The 25,242-nt window shown below is 39.3% G+C and overlaps 1 protein-coding gene across 1 annotated transcript; it reads right to left on the bottom strand.

Moving 5' to 3' along the window:
• Positions 1 to 21,609: 21,609 nt before the first annotated feature.
• Positions 21,610 to 24,817, bottom strand: LOC149919180 (uncharacterized). Its single transcript, XM_090136297.1, has one exon. It carries the CDS (start codon positions 24,381 to 24,383, stop codon positions 22,887 to 22,889), a length of 1,497 nt encoding a protein of 498 aa, XP_089992423.1. The 5' UTR covers positions 24,384 to 24,817; the 3' UTR covers positions 21,610 to 22,886.
• Between the last annotated feature and the right edge of the window lie 425 nt (positions 24,818 to 25,242).

Below are 25,242 nucleotides of genomic sequence, written 5' to 3' on the forward strand. Positions count from 1 at the left end.
TTCGTAGCAATTGCCAGAGTAGTTCTCCAGCAAGCAGAAGCTTTCAAAAATAAGTTATGTAACTGATTTCTTAACTGTCACATAAAATTCCATGGGATTTCAAGACAAACTTTGCATTTCAAATTGTTTATACTTTCATAATTAAATCTAGAAGATAGCATAACATAATGCCATGTAAAATTTACTTCTAGAGATTTTCTTCCACTATTAATTAAAGAATGTGGAAGCATAACACTGTATTTAGCTTTAAAATTTGTTGCTGTTAAGTCATTTTCAAAGACCCCTACCAACAACTGTGCAACAGGTTTTTCCAGCTGTCCTGGTTTGTGCAGGTTGTTGCTGAGTGATGGGTGTTTTGCCTGGAGCCGGGCCACTTGGCAGGAAAGAGCTGCCCATTACGGCACAGTGGCATGAGGTGCAGCCAGGACAGCTGTCCTGAATTAGTCAGGAGTTTAGTCCAAGTTAAGTGACATTATGTCATGTGATTCTTTGTTTCCAGTTCTCTTTCTCAACACATTGGGGGTGGGAGTGAGCAAATGTGTGGTGCTTAGCTCCCTGCCAGGTTAAGCAAAAACAATAATAAATTTAAAAGAGACACATCAATGTTTCTGACCCAAAGAAACCAGTATCTCAATATTTTTCTTATCTCAAGTGACTTTTGTAAATTTTAGCTGCTGCTAACCTCTGCATGTATAGATTTACTCTCACATTTCTTCTGATTTAAAGCTGCATATAAAACACTTGTTTCTTTTCCACCAAGCATCTTACATATGGATTTCTGTACTTGAAGCAAAAGATTCATTATCTGTTGAGGTTTTGCCTTTAATTAATCGGAGAATAGCATCTGACTTTACCTTGTCTCATACCAAATTATCATATCAATTTTAGAACATAAAATCATAACTTCTTCAAGGTTTAATTTAAAATGTGTTATGATTGACTTCCTTATGCATACAAAACATCTGTTACAGAGAAGTCATGGCTATTCTGTTTCATTCACCCGGGACTTCAAAAGTTACAAAATTTTTGTACTGTGACTGTATGAGAATATCTAGCAGAAGGTCATTTTGTGACATTACAAGAAGCATATATTCATTTTATGACTTTCTAAATTGCCATGGAAAAGAATAATCACAATAGCACTACTGACATTTGAATGCAATTAGTGTATGCACTGATTGTACCTAGTTATGTACAAACAACGAGTTAGAGACGAGAAAAGTTGTCTATTAACTATACACGCAGAGTAAGAAGGAAGGCTTTTGTTGCACAGAGACTGCCTGGGTTTTGTGAATTGATCTGCAGTTAAAAATATGCTAATAAAATAATAACAATAGTAACCAGGATTATTAAGAATATCAATAAATTCCTGTGCAATAAAGGTAATTAATAGATTAATTACAATAGTGTGCAATGTTTATCTAAACTATTTTTCATATTCTGTATGGAAAAATTGACTCTAGAGTCAAATTCAAACCTTAGTTATTTCAGCTAAAATTAATGTAGTAGTTAAAAAGGTGTGACTATTTGCAGTCTTTAGGCAGCAACTATACAAGCAGATGTAGATCACATGAACCTGAGGCAAATGTTAGATACAGAGAATATGTTGTTTTTTTGCAACTTAAGGCCATTGCCTCTCATCCTATAACAGTTACCTGGGAGAAAAGGCCAACCCACACTTTACTACAACCTCCCTTCGGGTAGTGGTAGAGATATTAGAAGTATTGGGAAATATAGGTAATAAATCAAATTAATTATCTTAGATTTTAGAGAAATAATACTGTATACTTTTTCAATCCCAATTATGTTCTATACTGGAGAAGTACAATTTCACACCATTATTTATGATGAACAAAAAATATTAGACACAAACCCCATTCCCTCCCCCAGAGAGGTAGCAAGTCTGGGTTTGAGTATGTACGTTATTCCAAACTACTATTCTGTGGCTTATTTTTAAGATATGCGGAATTATCATCGTTGAAGGCAGAAAAAAAAAATTAAAAAAAATAGCCCCTACTGAATATTCAGTTTTATGACTGAGAAAGTAAAAGAAAAACAGGTGAAGGACTGAAAAGTATTAAGGGAAGGAGATGTTCAAGTGCAGAACTCATCATGAAAGATGCCTGGAAGCTGAGTGTGTGAAAACAAAATACAAGCTTCACGACAGTGAAAAGAAAAAATTGAAGAAAGTTCAGGAAAAATGTGAAACAATGGGTGATGAGCTTGAGAAACACCAGGTTTCTGAAGCTGATTCTCATGGTGATGTCCGTACTTTTGCTACAGACTCTGATAGAAGAAAGATAGTCTTCTTTGTACTAACTGTAACCTTGACAATTTTATTCATGGTTCAAAACATCTGCTTAAATGAACAGCAGCTGGCTAATAACTTGCCAAAATATCAGCTGAATTATAAAGCTGTGAATCACTGAACTCTACCAATTACATGCTCAAAAGATTCCATGAAAATCAAAGTTCAGTGTTTACAAGTAAAGGGTAGTAAGTATTTTTAGCATGACTGACAGAAATGAAATAATAATAATGCATTCTATAATGTATGCCATTTTTCTCTTTGATTAAAAAAAAAAAAAAAACGGTAGACTTGTTATGGCAGTCTATATTTATGATTAGTTTTAGGTGGGTCAGCCTGGAAAAACACTTGAAATATAATTATTGCTTGTATTTTGTGGACTAGTAATACAGCTTGTAGTTTGTTGTGTTGGTACTCAGTTCTTCGGAAGAATGTCTGTTAATAAGTCATGAAATTAACTACATACATACATAAGTGTGAACCTTTGTTGCACTCTTTTATGGCTTTAGTCTTTGAGGTAGTGTTTAGGAACTCCAGTACAGAGATCAAAAAGATAAAGCAAGAATTATCTGAATCTTGCGTATTCTAATCTCTCTGAAGCATCTTAGTTCATAGTATCTTTTGGATTTAAACAGACACTGGGTTGAATTTTTATAGATTTCTTTGTTGACACAATGTTTGATATAAATATCCACATGAGATAAGTCCCTCTTAGATATTACCGATGAAGGCATGGTTGTACCCCAAAAGATAAATAGTTGGTCCCAGGAGTATCATTCAGAACATATAATTTGGATACCAACACTAGACTGGATTTGGTTAAGAAATTAGTGAACTAAACTCTGTGAAGGACATGCAGAGACTGTCTGTGACACTGAATTAGACATGATGCATCTTTAGCTAAGGTGGGAGGCTAAGTAGGGAGATTTATGGGCTATTTATTTTTGATACAAGAGACTCTTATGCAGCAGATGAGTACTGACACCTCAAATTTTCTGTTTGTACTTTTGAGCTAAACTGAATAAATTTGTACTAGTCTATGTTTTTGTTTGTTTGTTTGCTTGTTTATTTGTTTTTTAAATGTTCAGATCTTAATTTAACTGGGCCTGTTCAAGTACTTGAAAATATATCAATTTCTCTGTGAGTCACGATGATGCTTATAAAGATAGTGATACCCAGGAGAAAAAAATTATAAACTCCTCAAATCTAATCAAAGGAACACACTGTTTTGCAACACCTCATCTGGTAAGATTAGTGTTTCCCCTCTCACCAAGAAATTAAAGTGGAGCTCTTCTAGCACATAATGTCACAGGGAAAATTTACCCACTCAGAGTAACCAAGACTTGGACTATATCTGCTCAACTCTATTTAACTGGAAAAATAAAGTAGCACAAGTAACTCCTATAGGAAAGTTTTACCCCAAATGCCTGGCCTAACTCTTCCCCATAATAAATTTCATGAAAAAGGGAAAAAGTGAAAACCAGAAGAACTCTTTAAAACATTATATTCTTCTTACATGGAACAGGAGGCCACAAGAGGATAGAAAGCTAGGTAATAACTGCTAATTGTTTTTAGATATGGAGAGGATCAAAAAGATTAGCTTGGAGTTGCTTTAGAGTATACAGGTCACTGATATTTTATAAGAGCAATCTAAGTTAAAAGACAGTAAGTGGATAGAATTATATTCCCTCAGCTGGAACACATCCAGTGCGTGGACATGGTCTAAATTTGATCCTCAGCCTTAGAAGATTTAAAGTCTGTTTAAGACATCAAAATTCCATATGGAATTTATTTAAATAAAGCTCATTTTTTCATAGCTATTGGGACCCATGAATCTAGTTACATTTTTAGGAGTTTATTGTTCAAGCGTTTGTAAGTTTCCTCACAATTTTAATATTTATTTTAATTTTATCATTTTTCTGTTTCCATTTTATCATGTTCCTTGAGGAAGAAAGAAATTATTTCAGAATCTTGAAATGACAGTTGCTTCACTTTAAAAAGTGTGGCTCTAATTTTAGATACTGAAAGTAGGATTTTCAAAGGAAACTAAATTGCTTAAGCTCTCAAGGTCCAGTGACTCTCAATGAGATTTTTATTTTGTCCCTTTGGTACTCTTAAAAATCCTTCCTCTGATCCTAACCTAACCTGTATTGAAGTGGAAGTTTTTTTTCAGAACTAATGTGTAAGAAGAGTTTCCACTGACTTCAGTGGAAAGTAAGGCCACTTTTTTTCAAAGTGTTAGAATTTCAGCATTCAAACATAAAGAGTTTGATTGAAATGCTTGAAGTCAATCTGTGAATTCAGAAAAAAAAAATCATGGAGAAATACAAAATTTAAAAACAAATTTCAAGAGTTTTCCCAGTGTGCTGTGTGCTTCTAGTGGAAAAGCTAAGTAGTAGACAATGGTTTGGCACATAAATCTTATGGAGAAAACAGGAAAGAAAAACTATCTTAGAAATATTCTGCAAAAGCTATTGTAGACGTATGCCTAATTGCTGACTCTACTGGCATGAAGTGAATAAATGGGATATAGTAGAAATGAGAATTCCTGGTGAATTGTTTTTATCCTGCTTTCCTCAGGAACTAAAATATATGTGAGCATGTTATCTCTGTATGTTTGTATATATTCAAATAATTTTCAAGTCATAAATCAACTGCATTTTTGATGGCAAATTATCTGGCTCCTAATATTCATGACAATATGCAGCTTAATGAAGACAATGACATTATTGCTATTTCTATTTAAGTAAAGTATTCTCTTATGCAAGATAGAACATAAGTATTCTCTCACTGAAATAATTTTAAACCAAAATATACATTTTATATGCAGAAGACAAAGACAGTGACTGAAAAAAATGATAATTCTGTTCATTTCAAATGAGATAAAATGTTAAAAATAAAATGAACATATATTAAATAATTTAAAATAATGATAATTTTATTTATTATTAAAATGCATTGTTATGTAAATATAATAAGTCCAATGGAAAAATCAGGCAGTTAAATCCATTAGAAAGAATGCTTCAGTTAATGAAGTTGACTTTATTCATGAAGTCATTAACTTCTTACCCTAAGCAAAAGTTATACATGGGATTGTTAAGGGAAGCAGACCTTCTTAAAACTTACACATGCAGACACTCATGTGAGCACAGTCTAAACATTTAGTACTGACTCTGGTACAGAAATTCCTATATGGACATGTCAGGATACACAGGAGTTGCAAAGAGCTGCTAAGGAGTCTGAGGCAGAAATTGTTGCCTTTACTGTGAGAGTGTGGAGGGAGGTCACCCGTGAGGTTGCCTCGGGTGAAGCGGTCAATCCCAAGCCTCAAGATTGCCTCCACCCAGAAGGACAGAAGGGTGGTTGTTGTAGGAGACTCCCTGCTGAGAGGAACGGAAGGCCCTATATGTCAGCCTGACCCTACCTGTAGGGAGGTGTGCTGCCTCCCTGGGGCATGGGTCAGAGACATTTCTAGGAGACTTCCTGGTCTGATTCGCCCTTCCGATTACTACCCATTATTGATAGTCCAGGCTGGCAATGACAAAGTTGCTGAGAAAAGTCTCAGAGCTATCAAGAAAGACTTCAGGGGACTGGGGCGGGTAGTCAAGGGAGCGAGTGTGCAGGTGGTGTTTTCTTCCGTACCTTCAGAGGCAGGGCAGGATACTGAGAGGTACCAAAAAACCCACTTCATAAACAAATGGCTTAGAATTTGGTGCAAATCCAGGAATTTTGGACTTTTTGACCATGAGGAAACTTACTTGGTGCCTGGCATGGTGTCAGCAAATGGAAGTAGTCTGTCTCTGAGGGGGAAGAGGATCTTAGCTGAGGAACTAGCAGGACTCATTGACAGGTCTTTAAACTAGGTATGAAGGGGGAAAGGGGCAAAATGAGGGCCGCTGGGGTTGACCGGTTCGTTCAAGGGCGTTAATGTTGTTAAGGTTGGAGGCAGCCTGGGTTGCAGTGACCATACTCTGGTTGAGTTTGTGATCTCAAGGGATGTGGGCCTGGTGAAGAGTGGTCAGGACCCTGAACTTTGGAAGAGTGAACTTTAAGCTGTTCAATGGACTGTTGGCTGAAATCCCCTGGGATGCTGTCTTTAAAAACAAAGATGTTGAGGAGAGTTGGCTACTCTTCAAGGATGCCTTCCTGAGAGCACAAGAACTCTCTGTCCCTCTGAATAAGAAAGTGGGCAGAGGAGGTAGCAAGCCGGCATGGCTCGGCAAGGGCATGCTGAGGGCGAAGAAAGGTGCGTACAAGCTCTGGAAACAAGGGCGTGTCACCTGGGAAGAATACAGGGATGCCATCCGGACTTGCAGACATGGGATCAGGAAAGACAAGGCGCAGGTGGAACTGAACTTGGCGAGGGACATGAAAAACAATAGGAAGACTTTCTACAGGTACATTGGCCAGAAGAGACAGGCCAAAGCGAGTGTACCTCCTTTGGTAAATGTAAAAGGAGAACTGGCTTCAACGGACGAAGAGAAGGCTGAGGTACTGAATGAGTTCTTTGCCTCAGTCTTCACTGGCAGCCAGGATTCCAGTATTTCTCACTCCTCTGAGCCCTGCATCCCTAAACCTCTAGGTGGGGACCGGGGAGGTAAATCCCCCCCGCTGTGAGGACAGAGCAGGTCTGAGACCGCCTCATGAGACTGAATGTGTACAAGTCTATGGGGCCTGATGACATGCACCCTGGGATTCTGATGTGGTTACCAAGCCATTCTCCATCATATTTGAAAAGTTGTGGCTGTCAGGTGAGGTCCCGGGTGACTGGAGGAAGGGTCAGGTCACTCCCATTTACAAGAAATGGAGCAAGGAGGACCCCGGGAACTATAGGCCAGTGAATCTCACCTGGGAAGATCATGGAACAGATCATCCTGGATTACATGCTTGATCACATGGGGAGTGAGCGTGTGATCCGTGACAGCCAGCACGGCTTCACCAGAGGAAGGTCATGCTTAACCAATCTGGTGGTCTTCTATGATGAAGTGACGGCACTGGTGGACAAGGGAAAGGCAACCGATATCATTTATCTGGACTTGAGAAAGGCCTTTGACACAGTCTGACACCACATCCTTATCTCCAAATTGGAGGGATGTGGATTTGATGGGTGGACCACTTGATGAATAAGAAATTGGTTGAAAGGCCGCAGACGGAGGGGGGTCATCAATGGTTGTATGTCCAGGTGGAGGCCGGTAACGAGCGGCGTCCCCCAGGGGTCCGTCTTGGGACTGGAAGGATTGGCTGACACGCCTGAAGGCTGTGCTGCCATTCAGCGAGAGCTGGACAGGCTGGAGAGCTGGGCAGAAGGAAACCAGATGAGGTTTAACAAAAGCAAGTGTAGAGTCTTGCATCTGGGGAGGAATAATTGCATGCACCAGTACAGGTTGGGGGATGACCTGCTGGAGAGGCGCTTTGCGGAGAGGGACCTGGGTGTCCTGGTGGACGACAGGTTGGCCATGAGCCAGCAGTGTGCCCTTGTGGCCAAGAGGGCCAATGGCATTCTGGGGTGCATTAAAAAGAGCGTGGCCAGCAGGTCGAGGGAGGTGATCCTCCCCCTCTACTCTGCCCTGGTAAGGCCTCATCTGGAGTACTGTGTCCAGTTCTGGGCTCCCCAGTACAAAAAAGACAGGGATCTCTTGGAAAGAGTCCAGTGGAGAGCCACAAAGATGGTGAAGGGCCTGGAGCATCTCTCCTATGAGGAAAGACTGAGTGAGCTGGGTCTGTTTAGCCTTGAGAAGAGAAGACTGAAAGGAGACCTGATCCAGGTCTATAAATATCTAAGGTGTGGGGGGCAGAGTGGAGAGGCCAGACTCTTTTCAGCAGTACGTGGAGACAGGACAAGGGGAAACAGCCGAAAACTGGAGCATAGGAAGTTCCGCACAAATGTGTGCAAGAACTTCTTTACGGTGAGGTGACGGAACACTGGAACAGGCTGCCCAGGAAGGTTGTGGAGTCTCCTTCTCTGGAGATATTCAAGACCTGCCTGGACGCCTATCTGTGCGACCTGGTGTAGGGAACCTGCTTTGGCAGGGGGGTTGGACTCGATGATCTCTGGAGGTCCCTTCCAACCCCTACAATTCTGTGATTCTGTGATTCTGTGACTGGTGCTCTTCAACATCTTTATCAGTGACATTGATGACAGAATCGAGTGCACCCTCAGCAAGTTTGCTGATGACACCGAGCTGAGTGGTGCGGTTGACACGGTGGAAGGAAGGGATGCCATTCAGAGGAACCTCAACAGACTTGAAAGATGGGCCTGGGTGAACTTAATGAGGTTCAGCACAGCAATGTGCAAGGTTTCGCACTTAGGCCGGAGGAATCCCGGGCATCTATACAGACTGGAAGGAGTGGTCCTTGAGAGCAGCCCTGCAGAAAAGGACCTTGGGGTGTTTATAGATGAAAAGCTTAACATGAGCCAGCAGTGTGCTCTTGCAGCTCAGAAAGCAAATGGTATCCTGGGCTCCATCAGAAGAGGGGTGGCCAGCAGGGACAGGGAGGTGATTGTCCCCCTCTACTCCACTCTTGTGAGGCCCCATCTGGAATACTGTGTCCAAGTGTGGAGCCTCCAGTACAAGAAAGACAGAGAGCTGTTGGAGAGGGTCCAGAGGAGAGCCACAGAGATGATCAGGGGACTGGAGCACTTCCCCACAAAGACAGGCTGAGGGAGCTGGGCTTGTTCAGCCTGGAGAAAAGAAGGCTGCAGGGTGATCTCATTGCAGCATTTCACTATCTAAAGGGAGCCTACAAAGAGGAGGGGAATCAACTCTTTGAAAGGGTAGATAACAGCAGGACGAGGGGAAATGGTTTTAAGTTGAGGGAGGGAAGATTTAGGTTGGATGTCAGTGGGAAGTTCTTTACAGAGACAGTGGTAAGGTGCTGGAACAGGCTGCTCAGAGGGGTTGTGGATGCCCCATCCCTGGAGGTGCTCAAGGCCGGACTAGATGGGGCCCTGGGCAGCCTGGTCTAGTATTAAATGTGGAGGTTGGTGGCCCTGCATGTGGCAGGGGGTTGGAGATTCATGATCCGTGAGGTCCCTTCAAATCCTGGCCATTCTGTGATTCTGTGTGATTCTATTGCTTGTATTACTCATTATATAACTTTATAATTTGAAAGTCTATCTGAGGAGTATGATGATAAACTGTTATCTGACCAATCCATGTTATCTACATTTTCTACTTAGTTTGAGGCTATGTAAATTCATAGTGTATAAAAAGTGTCAAATTAACCATGTTATATTTTACAAAAGCGGTGGGATTCAGAACCCAGTCCAAATTCCCGTAGGTGCAAAGCTGCTCCACTACTATGCCTCCAGGTTGGCCAATAGCCAGGTGCACTGGCAGACACAAACACACACACACACACATGCACAGTATTAACACAACTCATCACGCAGTTCAAGATGGACAGTAGCTCACTGTCTTTACCAGCACCCATATAAGTACACACCCCTTACATAAACACTGATCATCATAGATATCCTGATTCTCTTCTTTCTCTCTGGCTGATGAGGACTGAGTTCACTGTTCACAGACACAAGCATATTGACAAGACAGCTGTTTTCATGCAACCCATCCTCTTTTCCTAGATTCTTCTTCTGTTTTCCCACATTTGTGCCTGGTTCATCTTGGTTCCATCTTCTTACTGCCTTTGGTGTTTACCCTTAAAAAAATCTTGCATATTTCCACAGTCCTTGCCTGATCTGTGTTTACTTGATCTACCCAGATGGCCTAAGAAACCAGAGGCAACACAGGGAACACACAAACACTCCTGGTCTAAAGGTCAGAACTAACTTGCAACTTGCCCCGTGTGGAGAAAAATATTTTTAAAATGGATTTCTTCTGTAAATTCTACAAGAGGCATAAGTGGATGTCTACAAAAAGCTGAACGGTTGACATGAAAATGCAACTCCTTGTTTCCTCCAGATGACAACATTAAAAGGCAGCTAATAATGCATGTAATTTTTTCTGTTTGCAGTTTCCATTTAAATTATTTCTTCAGTTCTTTCAAGGATAATATCCAATTGCTTTCCTGCACATTTAAGGCTTGCAATTGCAAACAGGAGGTAATGTGGCCCAATTAGAAGCATTCTGAATTAAAATATCCAGACTGTGACAAATTTGCGCCATGCTATCCTTCCTTATGATCATACCTGCAGTATTGTGCATGGAAAAAAAAAAAAAAAGAGAGAGAGAGAGAAAATAATTAACGTATAGCTGCTCACTGCTGCGGGCTCTTAGGATGGAGTTTGAAGCCTGCAAGAAGTGCAGTCCACTTCTGCTTAAAGACTATGTATAGCTAAGTTTTTTCCAGTTCTCTGCCATGGTAATAACAAAATTACCAGTGTGTACATAACCTTTCCTTAAATCTTGCAAAGTAGGTTATGTTACAGCTCTGTAGTCATCCCTAACATTCAGAAACAGGAGTGATTCTGTTAAAGACATACTTGATTTTGTCATTATATAAACCCAAAGTAATACATTTTAAAATGTATTTTAATCAATAAAACATATCCTCTGTGTAAATAATATTCTGCAGCAAAGTAGCAGTTAGAAAATATGGCAATATCTCTCCTTCCCTTAAGAACTGATGTATTCAAATAGTTATATTGTAAATAATGAATAAATCATTCCAGGATGAAACTGTAAAGAAAGTAAAGTCTGTTTCCAGTTCTTCTGACAAACTGAAAAAAACACTTGTTATATTTTATTTTTTAATTCAATTGCTTAATCTAAAAGACTGCTTAACAGAGTGTTTATTGGTAGAATGAAGATTTTTAAAATAAAGTTTTAAGAGGAGTGCATCTTCCCAGAGACCATTCAGAAAGTTAGACTGAGCTCTCTCGTGTCATAGTCCACTCAATCATTAGTTTGCTACCATCATGTACATAACAAAAAAAACCCACAAATTCTCTTTGCAACTTGGATGTATGTTTCTTTCTTTTTTTTTTTTTAATCTCTTTATATTAATAGTTCACATCTTTTTATCAACTATTTTTCTAAAGTTGAAAGATTATACAGTATGAAAAATATATTTTGCTTTAGTAAAATGGTAATAAATTTTGTTTACTGCTTGTAACTTATTATATATTGAAAGATACTTCTTTCAAGAAAAGTATGAAAAAGATATCTATGGGAGTGAAGACTTGCTCTTTAAATGTAGAATACATTTCTTAATGAAGAAAAAATTCATTTATGTAACTGTATTTATCTAAGTGTAGAAGTCTCTATCTAAGTCTCTCTAAAAGCTGAGAAAATGGACAAAATAACTGTTAATATTCACCTCACAGAAGCATGATGGCACAAGTCTTATAAAGGACATTGTAGAATAAAAATGAACAATTGCACAACAGAAGAGTTGGGGTTTTTTTAATTATTTGTATATTGCAATTAAATACTGCATGTGTTGGTCTAAACCAGCTGAGATAGGAGGCTAACTATGATGCTAGTTTAAAATTAATTTCACGCATATCTGTAGTATCAGTTTTTCAATCTGCACTCATTCCCCTCAACAGCCTCTTCTAAACTTGTCACTAACAATACCTAAATACTGGGCCAGAAGATCTCAGCTACAAGAAGAATAAAATCAGAATCTGTTTCTGAGCAGCGATTGATCCTTATCAGATTTGGCATTTTGTTTTTGAAGTAAGTAAATATTTCTTGGAACTTAATAGCAGTCTGGAATACAAATTATCTATTGATGTTAATTGAATTAATCTTTACTGATTTAACAATAACAACATCTTTGATAATTTCACTGAGAAATTAAAGTATAATACTTATAAATAAATCACGGTAAGTTTATAATGACTGGAGGCAGCAGTCTTTCCACCTTATGAAGAAATTCTAATCTACTACATCACATACTAAATAATGAATTATTTATTCTTAGTCTGACTTGAAAGAATCCTTTTACTCTGATGTTGTTTTCACATGCATCTCCTATCAAAACATCCTTCAATTTTTTTTTATAATAAAAAAATATATTTTTTTTTTCACCTGAAACGCTTTTTCTTAAACCCATGGAAATAAGACTTCTTTCTTTATTTATTTATTTATTTTTCTTTTTTTTTTTTTTCCCTTCCTCATTTGAACCCAGTACAATTGTATACAGCAAGTAACAGTCAGTCCTCACTTCTGTATTATTTCTAGTAATCATATGTCTGTAGTCACTGAAATGCTTGTCTATTGTGCTGTTAAATTGGGTCATGGATTGTTAACATCAAAGCTGGTCTTCATATCACCCAAAAATAATCCCTAAGAAATTCTTATTATGTTTCTATATAATTGTGGCTTAAAAATACACACAAAACTCTGTCATCTTCTCCTCTGGTATGTCTTCAGGGCTTTGCAGTGATCTCTAGATCTTGAAGATTCTATAATTTACATGAAGAAAAGATGCCATAGATTTCATATAAAATGGATATAAAATCCCCTCTTTCACTGTTTCAGAGGAACTTATGAATTCAGAATTTTAAAAGATTATTATTAACTTATTAAGATAATCTTACAGGAAAGACCAAGATATATATTTCAAAATTCTTTTTCATATATAATTTCCTCTGACTTGCATTATTTTTCATAAATTCTCATTTTGTATAAATGTTATATAACTAATGTAAAAAAATTACCATTTCAACTATATTTGCATTACTGTCTGACAAAGTGTAAGACTTTGTTTAAATGTTTCAATTATTTCCAGTAAAGCAGATATTGAAACATCCCACACAATACATACTTTATTATATAGAGGTAAATGTATACATTTGCTTGATAGATAGCAGAACATTTAAAAAGATTGTTATTTTTCTAGAAAATATAGCTATACAGAATTTAAGAGACAAGCTCCTGTTAAAGTGTCTGTATTATAAATAGAATTAGACAGACGTTAACAGTCACCTGGGAAGTTAATTCATAAGTGGTCTGATCTAATTCTCATTCAAATCAATTGCAGCCTTTATTAGGTTTCAACATTTGTCTGTTTAATCTATCCACTTCTCAGTTATATGCTTATAAATGGAGGATATCTCCTCAACTCACAGAATTGATATGAGGATGAATGCTTAATCACTGATAAAGAATCAGACGGTGCTCAGAGGTAGGTCATGAAAGCAACCAGACAGATCAGTTCTGTATCTATATCTATATCTATTCCTTAAGTTTAGTGCCCCAGGTGGGGAAATAAAGAACATCTTACTTTTGACCCCGAAAGACTCCTTCACTTGTCTTTGACAAGACAGGATTTACCCAACGTTTCCAGTTATCTGTATGTACTTGAGATGAGACTTGAACCAGTCTCACAAATATTCTGTTCATTCAGCTAGTGCTATAGTGCTATATCAGTGAAGTCAGTGGATAGCAAACAGTGTTTTGTCTATAGCAATAAGCACTGTTAGGGACCATTCTCTGGCTCTGATAGTAAACTGTGCAGCAGAACTTGCATACAGGTATCTAATCTTTATACTGTCTACTTGGAGTGTTCTAATGAATTTACATGAAGAAATTTTGGTAGGAGGGAGGAGAACTGCAGGAGTGGTTTCTGTGAGAAGAGTAGAAGCATTCCCAGTTTAGAAAAGATCTAACACCAGCCAGTTACAAAAGGGACCTGCCGATCTCCAGAAGTAACCCATGGGCTACAGCATTTATGCTTCTGGAAGAGAAGAAAGTGGAAAGAAAATCTTTTCAACAGCAGCTGGAGGAGAGGAGTGAGAAAATGTGAGAAACAACTCTGAAGACACCAAGTGGTCAAGCACTGGAATGGACTGCCATGGAAGTACTGGAATCCCCATCTCTGGAGGTATTTAAAAGAGAAATGGACTTGGCACTACAGGACATGATTTAGTGCCAGGACACAGTAGGTGAGGTTGATGGTTGTTCTTGATGATTTTAATGGTTGTTTTGTTGTTGTTGTTCTTTTGTGTTGTTTTTTTTTTTTTCACCCAAAGTAAAAGTGAGAAAACTCTTAGACTGGGATAAAGACAGCTTAATAGATAAAGAAAATTCTTCGTTTACATGCAAAGCATAATAAAGAATTCATTCACTACTTCACATCAGCAGGCACATTTAGCCATTGCCAAGAAAGCAGATCTCCATCACAGTTAACAGTTACTTGGGAAGACAAATGCCATAATTCTGAACGTCTTCCTCCTTCTTTCTCCCATCTATTATTGCTGATCATGAGATCATCATTCCTTTGAACCGTTTTGGTCACTGTTCCAGTAATGTCCCTTCCTGACTTCTTTTGCACCATCAGTCTCCTTGCTAGCAGGGTAGCATGAAAAATAGATAAGTTCTTAACTCTGTGAAAGCACAGCTCAGCAATTAAAACACTGATGTGTTATAAACACTATTTTCAAAATAGCACTATATCAGATATTGTATCTTCTGTCTAAGAGGGATTTTCTTAAACATTTATATGAGCATGAAAAGTTACAGTTTCTAAAATAATAAAACACAGTAATGGATACATTTTAACAACCTAAACTGCCAGAGTGAAAAAAAATGTTCTAGAAATGTGATTGCTTTATAGCTCTAATAGTTTCGTATCTATGTTTATTGACATATTTCATTGATATATTGCCATATTTTCTGGGGTCTTAAGCACCTGGGGCCACACTGATATCTGAAAAATTATACCTCTTCCTATCAGAAGAAAGAAGAGTTGTTTCTTTTAAGAATAGCCAGCATCTGAATAATATTGCAATGTTTCTTTCAAATCAGCAGCATAGGTATCATGAGGACTTCTGGGGAATGAGTCAGATTTTGATAATTACAAATTTAATTTAACTGTGAAATGAAGGTAACTCTGTGTGCCAGCAAATGTCTTCTTGTAGTCTATGGACAATAACCTCAAACTTTATAAACACACATACATCTGTTGAGTTGTGGATTTACACCATCAAAGATCCTGGCCTTTGTTAAACCCTTCTAATCTACATAGAGCCATTTACAGCTGCCTTTCATAGAGCTGGGAATCATGACCCATTGCTTTCACACATCAGTAAATTGCAAGAATAGTTATATCACAGGAATTTCCAGTGTTTTTTCTTGATCTAGTGCCTGATTTAATGGTCAGCAATCCTGAACTATCTAGAACTAGATGACTTTTGTGCTCTCTTACAACCTAAGCCATTCTATGATTGTACGATGATTCAATCCTAGTTTACAAACCAATTAATTTATATATACTCTTCTATAGTCTCATTAAATTGCTTATGGTTTAAAATAACCTGCTTTTGTTTTGCTTCACATTACTGTACTTTTGATAGATTTTTGTCCTTTGATTGACAATTACTTGAATCGTGAGATGAAAAAGAAAAAATCACGGCATCTGAGCAGGCTGTTGTTGTACTGTTTCCTGCTTGTTCCACAGATTCTGTAATCTAAATGCATCTCCCTGGCATCATTAGTAGCTCTCTTTATCAGTACAGAAATTTCAGGGCATTTGGTGGAGTAAAATTACTCTCACTTAATAGCCAGTTTTGGGTTGTTTCCTTTAGTACGTATATGCCATAACTAGTCTTTTAATGGACTGTTTAAATTCACTGAACTGGCATTGTTCTGTTAATTTTCTTAATTCAGGCACTATAAAAGAAAGAGAGAAAGAGAGAAAGAGAGAAAGAGAGAAAGAGAGAAAGAGAGAAAGAGAGAAAGAGAGAAAGAGAGAAAGAGAGAAAGAAAGAGAGAAAGAAAGAGGAAGGAAGGAAGGAAGGAAGGAAGGAAGGAAGGAAGGAAGGAAGGAAGGAAGGAAGGAAGGAAGGAAGGAAGGAAGGAAGGAAGGAAGGAAGGAAGGAAGGAAGGGAGGAAGGAAGGAAGGAAGGAAGGGAGGAAGGAAGGGAGGAAGGGAGGAAGGGAGGAAGGGAGGAAGGAGGGAAGGAGGGAAGGAGGGAAGGAGGGAGGGAGGGAAGGAAGGAAGGAAGGAAGGGAGGAAGGGAGGAAGGGAGGAAGGGAGGAAGGGAGGAAAGAGAAAACATTCTAAACATTTTGTGCACAATCTGTGGAAACGTTTTCTTCACTGTATTGCTAAAAACTCTTGCTTATACAACAGCTTAAAAGGTTAAATGCTATAACCTTCATTAAAACCACAAAGCATTTCTTGTAATTTATGGTATTAGTTGATATTGTTGGAAGTCTGAGATACAGGTGGGTCAGTTCTCTACTGAGTTATCAAACAATTAAATTTCCCCCAAGTCACACATTAACATTTTCTTTTTAAAACAAGCAATTTACTCACATTCCCAGTAGCTAAATTATGCTTTTTTTCTTGCCTTTATTTTGTTAGACTTTAATCACTCTCTATTTTACAGTATTTTGTAGGAAACTATTTCATTGCCAGTGTTTTGTTTTTTGCTATTGGTTCAACAATTGAATTATGAAGAAGATAATCAGTTTCAGTAAGTAAAGTACATATGCAACTTTTAACAAGGAATATACAAATAGTTTTGATTTAATCAACTGTAAATTAATCATGGTAAGAACATTTACAAATTAAGTAAAGACATGTACCAACTTCTTTTATATACCCAAAATACAAACTTTCCATTCACATGTTTTTCAATTAGCAGAAATATATATATATTTTTTCTAGACGTCAAAGCACAAAGCTTTCACTATATGTTCAGACATTTCTCCTCTTTCATATTTGTCTATTTGCCTGTTTTATGGTGTAATGTAATACTGCCACCAGATACAGAACAAAACAAAAACAAAACAACAACAACAACACAGCAGTGCACATGTATTATCCAGTAATAATTTTTCCAATCTGGTAAAGAAACAATAAGCAGATGTCATGGCACATGTCTATCAAATAAAGAGGAGAATAAAAAAAGTAACCCAAGGATGTGTTTCTCTTTCATATAATAGCTCAGGGGTTCCATTTAGTATTTCAGTTATTATTTCTGATATTATGTGACAGAAGAGCATGCCTTATCTTTCTGTAACAAGAGATGCCACTTAGAGGTCATAATAGGGTTGGCATTTATATATTCTTTATTTTTAGTGTTTCAGGTAATCTAGGTAAAAACTCCATGAAAAAATTGTTGCAATGATTTACAGCCAATACAGCAGAATTATGCAAGTAACATTTTATCTTAAGTGACCATTGTGGATCAGAGAACATGTACTAATTAAAAACTTCAAAGGATAGATATTAGAATCACAAGCCATGAGTATTAGTGCTTTTCTTACTGCAATTCCAACAGAATGTGTATCTTGACATTGCAAAACACACATTTATGAAGAGTTTCAGTTAACTGAGACTGTGATAGTAGTTCATTGGATCATGAAAAAAGGCATTGTTTGCCCCAGCGATTCTCAATGTCAGGTTCTAGGCAATCTGATGGTTGCCATCTCTTACACAGAGCAGCTCCTCTTTTGGCTTGGCTTCCTCCCTGGTACTAGAAATACATGTGTGTCTTCCCCCTGGAATCCGCTACTGGATTGAACGGACATTATTTCCATATATATATATAATTTTGATATCAGATTGATGGCACAAGTATCACTTGCATCACTGATTAGGTACTATCACTGGATTTTTATCATCCCCTTGGTGTTATAAGATCTGCAGCCTCCTTACCTTGTTGCTCTCCAGCTTTCACCGGGATAATCTAGTTACTTAGAACTGGGAAGATCTATTTGAAGTCTTATTTCTTCGAGTGGTGTTTTTGGATAGGCTTTACACCATAAAACAAGCGCCAAAATCTGTTGTGTTCCTTATAGCTTGTGGCAACTGCAGAATATATTAGATGAGAAGCATGATATGCAACCACCTTCAGATAATCCTTTATCTGCAGAGCAAGGTCATGCCTTGGGTCATTCCTTTCCCCTTCAAAGGTAAGGAAGAGAAGGGAAGGGTATTGCCTATTGAACACTGACAGGCATGGACATCAACCTCCTCTCCAATTTCTCTAGTGATTATGAGGTAGCTTTTAACAGACTGTAGATTTTAATGAACTTCTAGTTTCTCTTCAAAACAATTTTAAGATAATCTAGGCATTAAGAGGAGACAACTTCTCTGAAGCCAGATGCTAATTAAAAATAATGAATTATTTTAACTAACAAGCGCAAAGATCATATGAGAAGTAGTTGTAATTAAATGAGAAGTCATAATAAAATGTATTATTTTTGGTAACAACTGTAAAGGTTAGATATTCCTGAAAAATTTACAGAAGTATCTACCAGTTAGGCTAAATGTAAATATAAATCCTTACATTGGATGAGAAATGGAATGTTGGCAGCATGAATCTTGCAGACTATCACCAATCAAGATTTTCTGATATTTGGCATTACAGAGTTTATTATATTATTCTTCTTTTACAGAAACAACCATTATATCTTTTCCAATATAAGCAATAAATAAAACAAACATATATAATTCTTACCAAACTGCCTTCTCTCAATTGGATATATATTCATTGTCTGTCTCAAATTTTGCATTTCAGCAATTTTGGAGAAGGTAAACACAGGCATATTCAGGACTTCAGATTCCCTTGACCTTAAATGATGTGGCATTAAATCAAGTTACACTAAGGAAACAGCACTGACTGTGCTGGCAACTTGTTTGACACTCATGATGAATGAAGACATCTATATATTAAGTCTCTTAAATTTATAGTTGTTATTAGAAACATTGACTGTTACCTGCTTTTGAATCTGAAAAATCTTATATGCAGTGACAGGACTGCCTGTTGTGAGCTGCCCATATTTTTCAGTTGATGGCCTTTGAGGACAGTAAAATGATTGCTAAACTTTTTTAGAGAACTTTCATCCAGATAAAGATCAAACAGTATTATGACTAGTGGAGGTTATGTAAACTGGAAAAAATTACTGGAAAATTAACTGAGAAAATTTAATATTAGCAAGTAAATGGTGAAAATTGTTTTAAAGTCATTTTCAGTGGACTTTGTGGAATACAGACAATTGGATAAAAAAAATGAATCTTCCCTAAATATCAGAAGTATTAACTTTCCTAGCTGTGTAAAATGGAATCAGCATGAGCTTCTCAACCTCCCTAGGCTTTTTTTATTTTTACCCAGATTTTGACTTTTCTTGTCTTATACAACATGTGAAACTGAGCACACATTTTCTATGAAGGAGACTAGTATAGATCTAAAGTCATATATCTCTATCTTCTTTTTCACTGTGTCAGAGTATGTTAATCAAATAGTGGGTTTATCCTTTTGATCTGCACTTTTACATTTGGAGATTTTGTTATTCCATGCATATTCCAAAGATGAAAGCTAATTCAAATAACATAGTATTGATAGTAATCCATCAAATACTGAGTTACATAAGATCTTGAGGTCACATTAGACACTAAAGGGCTTTTAAGAAAAGTTCACAGAGGTGTTCACAAGCTGTAAAATTTGTAATATTTGAGGTACACAATCTTTGTTTCTGCATTGATCTGAAAAACAAATAACAACAACAACAAAAAAATGTATGATCAGTTATATGAGTTGATGAAGTAAATACTAATAGTCAAAAAGTTCCAGAAAAATACTTACTATTCACTTTTCTCATTATTTCTGGTTATAATATATCATCATATTATTTTATTTCAAGTTGATTATTAGGAAAAATTTCTTCTCAGAAGGAGTGGTGAGACACTGGTGAGACATACAAAAAAGAAAAAAAAAAAAAAGTTCTTGTATATTTGCAATTCCATTTTCAGTTGTCATTGCCGCGGATTTCATCAGGGAATGGTGTCCAGCGTGCGGGGAAGCATGACAGACTCAATATGAGTGATCAAAAGCTTCGTTTATTGTGCTAGGAATTAGGGCTTTTATAAATCATGGAGTACACACAGCATGTTTTGATTGGTTACATAGCTTATTAACTTGCTCCCAACTGTTCTGTACATAGCATTGCTACATCAGCTCGCAACATCTGGATGCATGGGTGTGTGTGCATCCCTATCTACTAGCTCCTGTCTTTTCTGCACATACTGGTTCCTCCTTATCTGCATACTTCCCGCATCAAGGCCACCCTGGCCTTCACTGACATTCTTACTTGTATTTTTCCATCATGATGTGCTCTGTACTGCTGCAAGGATCTTGCTCGTACAATGAATCATGGCCTCCTTGCTCTTTCAACCATTCCTCAACAGTCATAAATATATTATGTGTAAATTTTCAAATGAAATGTATAGAGTTGCAATTGGATAGTCAACTAAAAAAAATTGATCATGCCTATTTACCAGATTTTTACAAGAGCTCTTCCACCAGAGAAAAATATCCCTACTTTCACAATCATGCCTTATTCATGTTATCTCTTTTTGGCAGTACATACAATTGTGGACAACTAGTTTTAAAGATAAAGTAGATCAGTAAAATTTCATCAAAAATCTCTGCCTTTAGATCTCACTAAAAATAGCAACTACTTCCATCTAAGCAGACTCATTCAGTAGCTTCACAAAAATAAGGTCAAATACCCCACTAATTTTGTGTTTTTGTTATTCTGTCTTTTTGATGTTTCAATAATAATAATAATAATAATAATAATAATAATAATAATAATAAAACACTTTGTTAATCACATGCACTAACAATAATTACATATATCATATGCAATCCAAGACAATTCCTCTTCATTCAGTGCATCCCCAGTGAGCAAAAATTTGGACATCTGCATCCTAGTGTGTAATGCAGACATTAATAAAGAAACCTCTTGCATTGCTGTAAGATTATTCTTTTACATCGTTGTCTCAAAGCTTGCTGGGGACACAGATGAACAAGTCCAAGCAAGCCCTGGGCGATGATTGAGAAATCCTTTGTCTGGAGAACACTAATGGACAAGTCCTGGGCAATAGTTGTGAAATCCTTTGTCTGAGGGACACAGATGGACAAGGCCAGGGGCAACAAGAGAGAGATAAGCTGCAGCTTAATGGCTGTGAAGCGGTCATTTGCGTGGACTTAAGGAAGATGGCCATCTCAAGGGGTACTCACATGACTTGATTTCCCCTCTAATGTTTAACAAATAGTTGTACAAATAGATTTCTTCAGCTCTGCAAAATGTTTTGAAGTAGGCTAGTTGTAGATGTTTCTAGAGAAAAAATTTTAAGTAGTCACAGTACGTCTTTAGTACCAAGCAAAAATATGCCTTTGAAATGGGCTTAAATATGAAAAAATTTGCCTAACCACTGGTAGGCAGAAAATAAATTATGAAGTTACCCTAGAATATAAAATAAATATGTGTTGCCGTTCTCTCTGCAACACTCGTTTTCCACCCCATAAGGTGCTGCTTTGCCAGCGAAACCGACCCCATACCAGGTCGGGGCCAAATGCTCACACAGACCCCAAGTATAGGTGAAGCAAAATGGCGTTTATTAAAATGTAGCAGGCACTTAAATATTCTCGTCCTGCTTTGTCTACACCCCTTGCATTCACGCTGTCCTATCGTGGGACAGCACCTGGCAAGCCCTGAGCATAGGGAACCTGACCCCGTCACACACCGTGTCCTCGCTACGCCTACTACATCTCCCCCTCCCTATGCTCAGTAATATCCCGTAACAGCGCGAACGCAAACGCTACAATTGTTCCCGATACCCGTGATACTCTATACTCTATGCATTGGTCCCTAAGCTACTACATAATCCTTAGCAAGCAATTCTAAAAGCACATAATCACACACGGCAGAATAGTGGTAATACACACAATTACTAAGAGTGCTAATACTATGTCCTTAACGATCTTCGCAATCCAACTCCCGAAGTTGCCAAACGTCTTCTTGAACCCGTCTCCAATGGGGTCGTCGTCCATCTGGATCCTCTCCGTATGGTCTCGCAGGGCTTTCAGCGCTTTATGGATGGATACGCTGTGGTCGCTAAGATTGAAGCAACACATTCCTTCTAGGTCTTCACATTCATGCCCCTGTGCCAGGAGCAAGAAGTAGATGGCTGCTTTGTTTTGCAGCACCGCATGCCGAATGCTGTTTGTGTCCTCTAGCATCGCATTCAATACTAATGTTGTTAAATTCGCCTGCTTAACTGACCAACATGCTAGGTGTTCTATCTGAGCCAAACTCTGTGCTGCAGCAACCCCAGGGTCGTTCAGAGATTTTATCAAACATGCCGTTTGGCTAGCTAGATCGGTGTTGTTACGGCAGCTGGAATGGTTTGTAGTGTACCTAACAAAGGCTTCTAACGTGTATTGAGAAATGCCCATTAGGCAAGTGCAAAAGAGTGAGGTAGCCGATTGCAAACTAAAGCAAAAGTTGTTTTGGCTCATCTTATTTACCTAAGTAACCCGTAAATTCCCTGACAGTGACAAAAGGTGAATACCCTGACAGTGACAAAAGGTGAATACCCTCGCTCCCTGTGATAAAGCAATAACCACCACACACACTAAACATAGCATTCGCCTGATAGAAAGGCATTTTCTCGTTGGCAGCAACAGTTGAGTCTTCCTCCACACTTCTCCTGGCCTTCTTTCGGGGTTCCTGGGCTGTCTCCTTCTTCTTCGGTGTTAACAGGAGCCATACCTGCAAAACTCAGAGTCCCCCGTTACTGTTCTCTTTCATCAGATCTGGTTTGACCTTTCTCGCCGGGATCCACATGACACTTCCCGTACTGACATGTTTTACAGCAGCATACCCTCTATTCTGGCCCTACACTGGGCCCTGATATGGCCCCACTGGCCGCACCTAAAACATGGGCCTTGAGCCTCTTGATCCACTGCCGGATAGCCGGGGTGATGATAACCAAAGCCCCCGTGCGCCATCATCACTCCAGTCACTGCGGCAGCAACCTCGCCTGCCACAGACGGATTTGACTTTTGTTTCTCTACGATATACTTGATGGCCTCACCGGGGGTGTGAAACTTTTCCGGCGCCGCTCTCAGCAAAGCACGTACGTCCCCGTTCGACTTTTGATATAGGCAGTCCAGAATAACAGGGTTATGGACCGCCCTAGGAAGGTCTGACCCTTCTACGGCCTTTATCAGCCTATTTGCAAAATCCTGAAATGACTCCGTGGGGCCCTGTGTAATTTCTGTCCACGGAGTAGATGGCTCTGCATTCCTTGCGAGCCTTCTAAACGCCTCTAAAGCGGCGTCAGATGTAGCAATTAATTCCCCAGGTCTCAGGTGGATAACTTGTGCCTGGGCAGTTAACAGACCTGGTGCGCTACCCATCAATCTCTGAAGGTCGGAGTTGTGTAATACGTTCGCTGGATCGTTTTGCGCTGTAACCAATAATTGTCTGAGCCGGGCCTGCCACTCTTCCTTCCACAATGTATACTGCACCGGCTTCAAAACCATACGCATCAAATTCTCTATATCATAGGGCAAGAGAGGCCCCTGTGCGGTAAGGTTCTCGAGGGCATTCATTGTTAAGGGGGATTTCAAACCCTTTTTCTCAACTGCCTCAAGCACCCTTGTGATCCCTTTCGGGTCTAGAGGAACCCAAATTGGGCCGTTTTCTGAGGCTACAACCGGAAACGCAGCTGGATTCGCTAAGCCCTTTTCTTCTGCTGCCTCTTTAATTTTAGCCCAGTCAGTAACCGGGCCCCCCCACCGGCGCGGGCTCCCTCCCGGGTGCGGGCTCCCACACCGGCGCGCTCCGCCTACCGCCCTATCGCGTTCTTCAAGGGGCGGTTCTGGCTGTGACGTTTTGTCCAAAGAAGGGCATAAAGACGGAGCAGGGTAAGGCGAGGGCGGGGCTGTCGGCTCACATGACTGACTCGGCGACTCCTTCTTCTCCGTCTCTCCGCCTCTGCTCTCCGCCGTCGGCGCCATCTTTGCCTCGCTGGATCTATGAGAAAGCAAAGACCCGCTCCCGGCAGCCCCCGTCGCGCTCCGGTCCACCCCGAACCCTCCTTCTGCCTTTGCCGCTTTAAGAGCCTCAAGTATCAAGCCCCATGTTTTAAGCTCTGAGGCTTTTTGGTCGGACATGGCGCGCTGGCACAGCGCCGCAGTGAGTGAGTCCCACTTATTTGAATCGAGCACCTGTTGAGGGGAGTCCAGCTCACCCTCCTTTTCTAGCCGCGATAACACGGCCGCGATCTCCTTCTTAGAAGGAACGGTCCTACCGCAATAACTTTTACAGAAATGTAAAAATACCTTAATTACTTGATCCATAGTTACACACGCGACCTGCCGCCACCTCACAGGTTCCACCGCAGTGTGTCTTCCGCAGGCGACCTGCCGCCACCTCACAGGTTCCACCGCCTTACGGGCACGCCGGGCAGCTACTACTCACAGGGTGAATCACGTCGGGGTCGCCATTTGTTGCCGTTCTCTCTGCAACACTCGTTTTCCACCCCATAAGGTGCTGCTTTGCCAGCGAAACCGACCCCATACCAGGTCGGGGCCAAATGCTCACACAGACCCCAAGTATAGGTGAAGCAAAATGGCGTTTATTAAAATGTAGCAGGCACTTAAATATTCTCGTCCTGCTTTGTCTACACCCCTTGCATTCACGCTGTCCTATCGTGGGACAGCACCTGGCAAGCCCTGAGCATAGGGAACCTGACCCCGTCACACACCGTGTCCTCGCTACGCCTACTACAAATATGCTTGGAAAGTAGGAAGATATAACAATGAAATGGGAGAGCAAATTTTGAGCAGATGCATATACTGTAAATCAACATCCAAAAGGCTCTGTGTGCACAGGCAGCTAATTTAATTGCAACTTGTGGCACAAATGCTTTGGCAGAAATCAAAGAGCTGTAGTAAATGAGGTGACATCTGGCTGGTGGCCGGTCACAAGTGGTGTTCTCTGGGGCTCAGCTCTAGGGCTGGTCCTGTTCAGCATTTTTGTCAGTGATCTGGATGCAGGAGTGGAATGCATCCTCAGCAAATTTGCTGAGGACACTAAACTCGGAGGTATTGCTGACTCCCTGGAGGGATGAGATGCCTTGCAGAGGAACCTAGATAGTTTGAAGCACTGGATTAGCAACATCATGAAGTTCAACCAAGGGAACTTCATAGAGCTGCA

The sequence above is a fragment of the Phasianus colchicus genome, chromosome 2, assembly GCF_987193195.1.
Source record: "Phasianus colchicus chromosome 2, bPhaCol1.hap1.1, whole genome shotgun sequence".
Taxonomy (NCBI): Eukaryota; Metazoa; Chordata; class Aves; order Galliformes; family Phasianidae; genus Phasianus; species Phasianus colchicus.

Excerpts from the sequence above, each read along its gene's own strand:
- LOC149919180 (XM_090136297.1), bottom strand. The coding sequence starts at position 24,383 with ATGGATCAAGTAATTAAGGTATTTTTACATTTCTGTAAAAGTTATTGC.